Here is a 12,285-nt window from a genome sequence, read left to right on the forward strand (position 1 = left end):
ATTTGTATATCTATGATGCTTTTACAAACTTTTGTATGTGTTGCAGAGAGGTGATCCTGGTAGGCCTGAAGAAGAAGTTTTGATGAGAGCCCTCAGAGACTTCAATATCCCCAAGGTTAGTTCACAGCATTTTTCAGCAAACTTATGATTCATTGTAGATTGCTACTTACAGTAAAGATGTTACATTAAGTTGTGGACAAGTGTAATTAAAAGACACTTACACATTAGCATTTGTCCACAACCTTTATCAGAAAGAGAAAGAGAAATAAACTTACATTCATTCACACAAGCAAGCACACCTCATGCACACACGACTGCCATCTCCGGCAGCTCAGACCAAAATTGCGTTCTGGTTCGAGATGCCAGAGATGGCAGTCGTGTGTGCATGAAGTGTGCTTACTTGGGTAAATGAATGAGTTTGTGGGTATGTTTCTCTCTCTTTTTCTAGTGAAGGCTGTGGCAAAAAACTAGTGTGTAAATGTCTTTTAATTGTGCCTGCATGCAACTAAACATGTCACCTTATGGTAAGTAGCAATCTATTTTTTCCCTACATCATTGATATTCCAGCCTGGAATTTCCATTGCTTGATTAAGATTTATTATGTTAATTATAAATGGTACATATATATTTTTTCATATTTTTAAATTGTGTATAGCTTGGAGACATTTACTATATTTTCATGTGACTGATTTTTCCCATGGTTTGTATACTTTCTGAGCTAAGGGATTTACAAAGTGAGAAAATCTTCCGGAATATTTAAGAAACAGATACATTTATCAGAAGAATAGTGAAATCATCCATGACTTCAGTTCATAAAAAGTACCTGGTTAAAATGATTCACATCAGAAGCAACAAGGAATGTATGATTAAGATTATAGGCCATAAACTTTGAAGTAAACTAGAAGAATCAAGAAACGAGAGAGGAAAAAACAGTTTATGAACACTATGTCAGGCCAAAGAAAGAACAACAAACAAGGAATAGAAAATACAGAGATAGCAAAAAGAATTAAAAGAGATAAACTGAAGACAATTAAAGACTTCGAAGAAAACATTTGTGATACAGTGACAGTGTGTGCTCAGTAGGGACCTAAGCCCCAATCCATGTATTTTGAGGGCAATGGGCTACTAATATTACATCCCATGCATGCTTCATCAACCGACTCAGAAGTTTCAACATCTCTGTTGTTGCTCTCCATCCCTTCTCAGCTGCCACTTGTTCAGCACACAATTTTAATTTGTTGCAATGTCTAACATAGTCTATACTCCTACAAGGAGGAGAAAAGTGTCATATCACACTTCTAAAATGTTTTAACAAAAGTAAGGTAAGACTGACAGAGCAGAAACACAGATATAAATTAAGTCCAGCTATGTCTATCTTTATATTTTTGTAGCAAAATAATTCATCCATTAAATTTCAGGGGTGCAGCTAACAAGTTTATTTCGTATTTTCTGTGGTTTAAAATGACAGAACAAATACTGTAGCTTTTGCCTGCTCTCTCTAAAGATTGCTGAAAAATATAAGGTGAGGATATTACGTAAAGGAATAATAATGTTTATGATGCTGCACCCTCAAAATTTAAGGGATAAGTTAAGGAAGTTTGTGGGAACTTAATGCTTATTGGAAAGAATCTGATGTCTTGTTCTTGACACCAGTGCAACCTGTCATACTTGGTGACTACCAAGTTATTTTAATGTGGTGTAAGTAAAACTGCGAAGAGTTCACATGATCCAAACATATGAATTAATAGAGGAACTTCCAGGAATGTTACCATAAGAGTGGTAGAAAGAGAAGAAACAAGAAGAGTATATCAGATTACACTGAAGAGGATGCTGTTAGATTACCATCAATGGTAGGACATTCTTCATAATAGGTAATTATGAGAATGTAGTTTTTCTTGGAGACATTCTTGGGCAAGTTGTTTCTTGGTTTACTTGCTGCATTAGATTTGTTTTCATACACAGGCTTTCAGTGGCTTCTTCTGTCACCATCATCAGGAATTAACTGTCCTGATAATATATTGTGTGGTATTTTCATTCAGTGATGCTTGAGATGAAGGAACATTAGTAGCATTGCTGATTTCAATATATGCTAGATAACTCAGCTTATTTACCTGTAACCTTTCATCATTGAATGCCCATTATTAGGTGACCATTAATATCCTTGAATTGTATAGCAGACATGATAAATTAATGAGTTTCAAGAAATAAAATTTATGAGAAGCCGTCACCTTCATAACCATGTGACAATCAGATCTTATTTGTAACAGTGATATTTACACTTTCAGTATCTGAAATAACCCAGTTCATTCTAGACAGGTAGAAAGTCATTAGCAAACGTCTCTCTGCAGCATTACTCCACAAGTGGCTACAATAACAGAAGCACAGTTTTGCTTCACAGTATTGGCCTTTCAAAACCTTCAACTAGGGTACTTTGCTGAGCATTCATCATTAGATGTTCAGTCCATGTAGCACTTGCAGGCACATGGGCTCATATTAATTTCCCTTTTGGAACAATTCTTTCAACCCCATATAAAAAGTTAAAGGTTTTCCCCTGTAATCACAAACCTCTTCTGCTTAGCATGTCATTTTTGACTACTGTGTTTCCTGAAAGTTTCCCTTGCCGAATATTATAATCTACTTATTTAGACAAAAAATAGCTATTCACATTCTGCTTTATGTGTCACTTCAGATGATTTGTTAGAGAGACATAATGAACCCTGACTTTTCATGAATTACTACTACCTTATTCAAGCAATGTTATGAAATATTTTACTCTATATCACATAGATGAATTCCATTTTCTCCATTAGTCTGCAAGAACTACTGATTTTATCAGAGGTATTGATCTGATCTGACAGGATCCTTTGAACAGGGAAGGACTTGTTCACCTCCCAACTTCCAGAGATCTTCTGTAATGAACCCTCTTTAACCCTGCAGTAGGTGCATGTTGTATCGTTATGGGGATAGGCGTGTGGGGGACTCTGGTCCCCCATTTGTGTTTCGTAATTACTCATTGAAATGATTATTAAATGTTCTGTAGTTACTTTTTCTATGTTAGTATGTGTATAGGGATTGAAATAAAACACAAATATCCAAAAAAATATTTCAATAATTTATTTCAGAGACAGTTAACACATACGGTATGCAAATGAGGCAGACACACCCTCCTTTTTTACTTGTCTTTCTGCCTTTCACACTCATAGCAACATTCTTTGGACCTTCTCTGGGATTGTTTTGTGGTGTAACTGTTGAATTTGTGCCCAGCAGAACATGTGCACGCTGCCGTAATTCAATGGGAATTTGAGGGACAGTAGATTTGTGAGGTTTCATCACTTCCCTGGCCAACGTCTGCAGAAACTCCGTTCTTTTCAATGGTTTACGTGTTCTAGAATTTGCTCAGTATATGGACAGTGTGTCTACTGCAGAAACATTACATAAATTATGGAAAACAACCATAGACCACCTACAAGTGTTTCGCGGCGCATCATCTTTTTGAATTAGTTAATCAAGTAAATCAACTCCAACCTTTGTCATTTTGTAAAAAGTTACAATTCCTGGTTTCAGTGAATCTCTTGTATCTTTATCAGAGGTATCAGAATGATGCAATGTAGATATCGAGAGAACATTTTGATTAACTTTAGGGCAGTATGAAACTATCGCACAATTCTCTTGGAAGCCAAACAAAGAAGAATATTGAGGTCATTGCTTATTAGGTAAAAAGTCCTTGGGGATTTCCTTCTTGTTTTTCCGGAGCACTTCAATGTATGTCAGTCCCTGGTCTTCTAGTAGGTTCTTAGCAAGTGGTATTCTGCTGAACCAACTGTCACCAGTAATGTTACAGAGGGTCCCACTGACAGGTTCCACTAATCTCCTTACTACATCTGTAGAATTACTGTGCTTGAAAGGACCCTCTGGCTGTGTGCCAGAATAAGTTTCTCAGTTGAATGTATTGACAGTTTTAGCATCTACCAAAGCAAATGTCTTAATGGCATATTTGGTGTGCTTTTTGGGAAGGTACTGTCTGAATTGGCATTTTCCCTGAAAAGAAAGTAACTGTCATCGACAGTCAAATATTCACTTGGAATAAAGTGTTTTGAAAAATTATGAACAACATTTTCAAAAATGTCTCTAATTGGGGCTAAGTTATCAGTTTCTTTTAGTAGACTTCTGTCCCTTACATCATCAAAACGTAAATATCTCAGAAGAAATTTAAATCTTGTTCCACCCATAGTTAGGTAACGGAATTCTAAGCCATTTCCTCTAGAGTTATCCCAGAGCATGTTAGTGTTTTTTTTAGAACTTCTTAGGATTCCTATTAGGTAGAGTATGCCAAAAAGTGCTCTTATTTAAGTCTCATCAATGAGTTTAGCATTTCTATGTCTCTGAAATTCGATTTTCAAATTTATTACATAAATATATGTGCACTTAAGTATAATTTTCTAAATGCTGCTGTCTAAGAAAAGATCCAGTAACTTATCTTCAGAAAGTATTGCTGATGCTTGCATCTTGGGGTCAGGTAGATGAGTTATTATATTCTCTGACCTGGTTCTCACATTTCTTTTAGGAAAAGACTTAGACCATTTTGTTTTACTGTCCTTCCCAAGATAATAGGAAATACTTACTCACTGTTCTTGTTATCGTATTCATCTGCAGATTGTTCAGTTTCAGTATCACGATCATTTTCCATTAGTTGATCATCTTCATTTGAATCAGATTCTTCAGAATCAAATACGTCATTTTCATTACTCTCTGCATCATCTTCGAGCCACCTCATTCACACTTCAGCATCGGAAGACCCATCCACTCTTCTTTTCTTTGGATCTGACATCACTAACATAGTTATTTTATTCAGATTAATAAAAATTTTAAATCTTCAACAATGCACCCATTTGAAGGTTACTGAGTATGGGAACGCTGCAACTTTAAACATAACAAAAATATTCACAATGTAAAACTGCTGGGTGACAGGTGTACCCCACTCCAGGGTTAAAATCAGCTCCCCTATTTCAAAATTTTGTTCCTTAACTTATTCATTTTGCGATTTTACTCTACAACTTGCATTCTCTAGTTTTCTTTCTTTACCTCAATCTTCATTGTAGTGTGGGAAGGACACAAACATTTTTTAATAGTGGTTTTTCCATAGTGGGCCTCCTTAGAACTACGATCGGCATGAATCCTGTGCTAAATGAGGCAACTCAGTAATTTTTTTTCCAAATATTTCACCACTATACTCCATCTTATGTCTCTGTTACTGCAATACATCCTGTACAGTCTTCTTATTTCTCACAAAACTTTCTCAGTGGGCTTAGGTTCTGGATGTGGGCTGATATTGATTTGTATTCCAGCCCACAAACTCTTACAGATCATTTCTAAATTGAGGTCCACTGTTGATTAATTTTCTGCTAAGATTTGAAAATCGACAAACTGATTATGTGCAGTTACTATTTTCAAAGTATAGGGCTGAACATACTTCAGATAACATTCCAGAACCACAAAGATATACTTCACTGCATGTAAGTTCAGTTCAGTTTCCACTAAATCCCGTAATCCTTTTTGTATAAGTTACTGCAATACTTTAAATACTGCTTGGGACAGACACTAGTTTTTACTTTCTGGCAAGATTTGCTGCTTCTTATACTTGGTTTATCCTGACTTTTAAATTCTTAAAGTAATAAAACTTGCTCAAATACCATATGCATTTTGTAGTCCCAAAAAGTCCATATCATTCATATATCCACCAGACTAATCTTTTCACAAGACAGTGAGAAATGTAAAGTCACCACTGTTCTTTGTTTTCAGTGGTACATTTTTATGATTCATGGAGAAATACCTGCCAGTGTTAATTTTGTTCAGCAGCCAATTCCCCCATCTCAATAACATTATTAAAATGAGAGTCATTACGTTGGGTCCTTATAATTTTTTGAGCTCGTTGACTTACCTCTGTGTTGTGTTCACCTTTTCTTAATAAATAAACCTCAGCTTCAGCCCTTAGCACTTCATACTCTTCCTTACCAGTCCTACTTAAAGGTTAACAGGACAAGACATCCTGTTCATAATGACCTGATCTCTTGCATATTATCTTCAGTAACAATTCTTGCAACTATGACACAGGCCTCCATAAGCTAATAATGAACTAAGTTCCTCTCCATTAAAAAGGTAAGTACTTGATAATTGGTAGACTGATGATCTTTCAGTTCATTAACAGATATCAATGTGGTTTGCAACTCCACAGTGCTTCTTTTTCTGGGGGCTTATAATCCAATAATAAACAAATCGCAAGATAGGTCCTCCCCATCTTTCTCCAGGCTGAGCTTGCTCTCTCTCTAATGACGTAGTCATTAAAAGGCCATTAAAATCTCATTTTCCATAGATTTGCTCATTTACATAAGATAAACACTCCTTCCTATTTGTTTCCATTCCTGTCATTTGATTCCATGTTAAGGCTGCTTTATCATTAAAATTATACTTTTGCTCTCACAGTTGTTACAAGGATGGCACTGTGAGAGCTGTTGCCTTGGTTTTTGTTTTTAGAGTTAAAATATGTAATTACAGTTATTTCTAATGTAAATACTAATTTAATGATCTGGATGTAGAAACTTCCTGGATGTTAGCATCGACAGTACAAAATAGTATGTATAATCCAAAATCAGCAATTTTAGATATAGGTTACTAAGATCAAAATAGACCTGACAAACACACACAATGATTTAGAATGGCTGCTTTGGTTTGGACTTCGTTCATAGAGCTGTGACCAGTAGTCCTACCCATTGTACATGTGTTGTGAGTACAAATGGGCTGCTGCTGCCCATCTCAGCTGTGTGTGTTGTGTACAAACAACTGCAACCCCAAAGGAGTATGCATTCTTTGCACATGTGATGGCAAAGCCCACAAGTAGAAATGGCATTTTGTAAAAGACACTTGTCCAAGATATGTAACATTGATGTTGAAAAATTAAAAGTGAATGGCCATTGCATGTAAAGTTTAATTCCAGATTTTCAGAATACATCCTTGACCTCCAAAACCAGGTTTTATCCACATTAACCAATGCTGTAACTATATTTTTCAGTGTTCGCAGGTTTTTTTCAAATAATCCTGTATCACTTGTCTTCTTTAATTTGCTTGTCAAGTTAACAAATGGTTCAAATGGCTCTGAGCACTATGCGACTTAACTTCTGAGGTCATCAGTCGCCTAGAACTTAGAACTAATTAAACCTAACTAACCTAAGGACAGCACACACATCCATGCCCAAGGCAGGATTCGAACCCGCGACCGTAGCGGTCGCTCGGTTCCAGACGGTAGTGCCTAGAACCGCACGGCCACTCCGGCCGGCTGTCAAGTTAACACCCTTCTCTTCAGCTTCCTCAGACAAACTTTTTTCTCTCTCTTTTTTTTGTTTTTCAGAAAAATCTCTATAAACTTAATCGTCCCTCAGTGTTCTTGTTGTATGTTTTAAAAATCATCAATTTAGGGCTTGTCTGTTATGGCAACAAAGTGTGAGATATCACTTTTATGTTCACCACCAGTTTTTCAAATGAGATCATCAGATATCATACTCATGTTCAGAATCTTTTCACAATTCTCAGTAATCCACTAACTGAATTTTTCATCATTACCTGACAGTACCTCACAACAATGTTAAATAGGTAACACTTTCCTGATGTTTTAAAAACTTTTATCCCAGTAATTATAGTAGGAAAGTTCTGGTAGAATGTAGATACTTTAGGAGTAAAGGAGACCAATCTCCAGAAATGAATAAACGTGTTATCGACAGGCACACATGAAATAGAAAGAAAACTTGCTAGCTTTTGGAGGAATTCTTTCTTGAGTTAGAGTACAAATACATGCAGAAACTCCCCCCCCCCCCCCCCCCACACACACACACACAAAAGGGCGCACGCTCTTGCGCATCCCTACACGACATCAGATTGATGCATAAGGCAGTTCGTTAGGTGGATTAGGTTGGAGTGATGGTTATGTCCCATGGGATAGGTGGAGGGAGAGAGAAGTAGGAGGCAGGAAAAGTGGTTTAGGGTGGGTGGCTATCACCTCAAGGGGTAGGCAGCCAGTATGCTGGCTAGGAATTTGTGATGGAGGAGTGGCAGGTGCAGGTAATAGGCATGTGGTGGACAGGTGTCAGAGCTGGTGGAGTGTGGTACACTCTGACGATGATCTGGGATCTGATTTGGGAGGGGGTGGTAGGAAAGAAGAAGGGGAAGCTGATGGACAGAGAATTTGGGGACACTGTGTTACCGGAGATTGAGACCAGGACACTTAAGGAACTGAAGGACATGTTGCAAAGATAACTCACGTCTGTGTAGTTCCTGAAGTTGGTGGTAGAGAGAAGGACCCAGATATCCCAGGTTGTGAAGTATCTGCATTTTGGCAGCTGCCATCCCCTCCACACCAAAAAATCCCTCTCACACAACCTGGTCACCTGTGGACAACTTATCTGCATCAGTAAGAGCTGTCATGCACAGTATACTGAAGGTCTTGTGAAGGCCTTCAGAGACAAGCACTAACACCTGAACCTACACTGCAGGCAAAGTTCCCTTGCCATATCCTCACACATCCTCAATCCTCCCCTGCCCACGAGAATCAGCTACAAAGGTGTGCCTCCCTTGATACCAAACTTCACGACTGAAGCAACTGAACCATACCATTAGTAGCCGGCCGCTGTGGCCAAGCGGTTCTAGGTGCTTCAGTTCGGAACAGTGCTGCTGCTAAGGTCACAGGTTTTAATCCTGCCTCGGGCATGGATGTGTGTGATGTCCTTAGGTTAGTTAGGTTTAAGTAGTTCTAAGTCTAGGGGACTGATGACCTCAGATGTTAAGTCCCATAGTGCTTGGAGCCATTTGAACCATACTATTAGTAACGGCTTTGATTATCCAGCATCAAGCCCTGGAACAAGAGAAATCCTACCGAAGATCCTTCCCACACCTACTAAAGTAGTGTTATGTCAGCCACCCAACCTACACATAATCTTAGTCCACCCCTATCCTATTCCCAATCTCAACCCATTGCCTCAATGATCATATCCCTGTGGAAGACGTAGGTACAAGGCCTGCCCAATCCACTCAGCCAGCATTTCCTATTCCAGTCCTGTCACAGGCTTATCCTACCCCATCAGAAGCTAAGCCGCTTGTAACATGTAGGGACATAGGTGTGTTTCTGTAAACCAGCTTGGGAGAGGATTACTGTGAAATCTTTGCAAGTTTGTGTGTGTGCGTGTGTGTGTGTGTGTGTGTGTGTGTGTGTGTGTTTTGGTGGGTGGGTGAGCGGGTAGGTCAGTGGGTGGGTGGGTGCAAGCACCTGTCGATGATTCAACTCATCTGATTTTATCCCAGTAACTGATACTAATACATGAAAATTATCCATGCCATCCATCAACCTAAATGTAATGACTATGTGAGACTGTAGGCTAATTCAAAGGCAGAATAACATTTTCACATCAAAAAAGTTTCATTCATTGCATCTACCAAGATCATTGTTTATTTTACACTATCTACTTACCAACTTCTTTGTGTGAATGAGCTGTGCCCAGTAATGGCTTTTGTGTCTGATATTTGAGTGTAAATGAAGCACAAGGTCATAGTTTCTTACAGCAGTCATTCTTCAAAAAGGCCCTAAACATCAAAAAAACAAAAGCTCCACATTCTGGCCCTGATGGACCAATCTGAACTGACCAACCACTGTGCCATCTTCCACCAGTAATATTATTGAATGCAGTATGGAGGGTCATGGGGTTAGGACACTGCTCTCCCAGCAGTTATTGGCTTTCTTGACCTTGGAGCTTCTCAGTTGGCATTGTAAGGCTTAGTGCAGCACCTTCCACTCTTCCCACCAAGGAAAAATCCATGGCAGTACAGGGAAGCAAATCCAGTTCCTGTGCACAGCAGCCAGACAAGCTGACTATTGAGATACAGAGGCAGACAACCATCAGATAAACCATGTGTTAATAATAATAAATTAACGTAAAATCAGTGCTAAAATTAACAAATTGGACCAAAGTCTAACGCCCAGCAATAATGCAAATACAGGCTGTGAAAGCATGCATTCTATGTATAACTTAATTAACTTTATTGTTTATGTTAAATTAATGCCTTTTATGTCAACTGAAACCAGTTTACACATACAAAAATCCCATAATGAGTGTTTGTAACGTTCTGAGATATTTTATCAAGTCACAAGACTCCGATGCTGATTAGTAAATATTCATTGGTTTATGAAAAACCCCATAATAAAGCAACTGTAAATAATATGTATATGAACGTAAGCTAAATGAAGTAGATTAATAGTTTTTTTCTCAACCTAAGTTCTTCCAGGATAGTAATTTTCCAAAATTTCTTCATACTTTCTTTCAAAAATCAGAAGTACTAAATTACATTTCACATAAAAATTAAGATAAACGTCTGAAAAGTGGATGTAGCATTGAAAAGAAAAAGAAAATAAATTTAAATTTGTGATCAAAATTTTTTCCTCAAAATTTGATTTGTTTAGTAGCTGAATGAAAAATTATCTAACTTATTAGACTTGTTTCTTATGTATAATGTTATTAAATTGGATCTCTAGGATCACAAGATGCTTACGGCTAGAAGCAGTAAATGGAGTTTTATATTTTATTGTAGGTGGTAACTGATGATGTGCCAGTGTTCATGGGTCTCATTGGTGATCTGTTTCCTGCTTTGGATGTACCTCGAAAGAGAGATGTTGATTTTGAACGTAGTGTCAAACAGGCTGCAGCAGATCTTCTTTTACAGCCAGAAGATGGTTTCATTTTAAAGGTAGAGATAAATATAATTATTATTGCATGTTTTGAATCACATCTCTTTGAGATAGATATGTGTGATGTGAGTAACAGAATATGATCCTAGAAAATTATGCCTGTAAATTTCTTTTATTACTTATTTACAAGCAAAATAGATTTTACAATGATTAAAAACATTCTCATTGTCAGGTCTTTTGGCCTGTTCTCCCTCAGTTAAAAACATTTCTTCTGTGAATAAATGTCATTAATGTAGGTTTACAATATGGCTTTTTTTTTTAAACTTTCAAAAGTTTCTATCTTTCTCTTTGGGCATCAATTAGTAATTGACTCAACTTTCCAGAACCTCTGTAGGCAACTTGGCACACATCTCACAGTGCACTCTTAAGCAGGTACTTATGAAGAACCTCCATCCTTCATAGCCTGTCATTTCTTTTGTGGGAAGTGTGGACATTTGTATGAAATAGGATCTGGTTTGTAGGTGGGAAACTCCAGTACCTTTAAGCTGGTACTTAACCAAATACTCACGCAGACTCTAGGCTCTAGCCTGTACTGAGTAATGTCATTCTGAAAAAAATCCGAATTTTTATCTTTGAGTATTTTCTGAGTAATTTCTGGTATGCAATTCTCAATCTGTGACTTCACCCTGATTGTTACTGCACACATAACTTCTAATATTCTTTTCTTCACATAACATGTTCCTTACACAGATGAGCATGTATGTCTTCATCTTCAAGCAGTCTGCCTCTGTTATGAACTTCACTCACCATATAATCATGAGAGAGGCAGGTTTCATCAAAAGATGCTTTTGTCATAGTGTCTTGTTACTGTATACTAACTGCATAATAATAATGTTACTTTGGAATTTGAATGTTGGCTATCAATTCATTGTTATTTATTTTAAGAGCATTAGGCTGTGGTCCAAGGCATATTCCTCTGCCATTTTGTCTTCTGATCCTGGAGACATTATCAGAGGCTGCAACAATTTATAAAGCAGTTATAATTTCAAACTAGCTCAGTAAGCAAAACTGTTTGTATGTATACACTCAACGACCAGTACGTGATGTCAGTAGACTGTTGTCAAAGATCACAGAATTGCACTGACGTCTGTTATGGAATTTATACAGTACTAATGGGCACTCGAGTTTGCTAATTTCCATCCTTCTTCTTTCTGGTCAAGTTATTTTTATGTTGTCAAATTTCTATAACCCCTCTGTACATTCTATCATAGTAATTATGATAAAACCTTTGTATCAGAGAAACAAATTTGGTGGTTCCATGGTCTCAGTGAATAATCTGCTTCTGTCCATTTATCTGTGTTGCCCAGAAAATTTCTCTTTTGCTTGTTAAGGCAGGTGTTAATGCTTCTTTTGTACAGAGAGACCATACATATTCAAAACCACAAAAACAACTTTAAGAGAAAAGAATAGAGACTGAAATTAGACAAGCTGTGGGTCTTAGTAACAAATAAAGCTCCTCAACTTGCACAACTTGTCAGCATGACTCTACAACCTTTGGCGAC

General features: G+C 37.4%; 1 protein-coding gene across 1 annotated transcript in view; it reads left to right on the forward strand.

The window, feature by feature from the left end:
• Nucleotides 1-12,285, forward strand: part of LOC126252221 (dynein beta chain, ciliary) — a 769,797-nt gene that overhangs the window by 389,829 nt on the left and 367,683 nt on the right. Inside the window, exons 38-39 of the mRNA XM_049953092.1 lie at nucleotides 47-115; nucleotides 10,627-10,782. Of these exons, the coding sequence (XP_049809049.1) occupies nucleotides 47-115; nucleotides 10,627-10,782 (225 nt within the window). The remainder of the gene's footprint in view (nucleotides 1-46; nucleotides 116-10,626; nucleotides 10,783-12,285) is intronic.

The sequence above is a fragment of the Schistocerca nitens genome, chromosome 4 (genome assembly GCF_023898315.1).
Source record: "Schistocerca nitens isolate TAMUIC-IGC-003100 chromosome 4, iqSchNite1.1, whole genome shotgun sequence".
NCBI lineage: Eukaryota > Metazoa > Arthropoda > Insecta > Orthoptera > Acrididae > Schistocerca > Schistocerca nitens.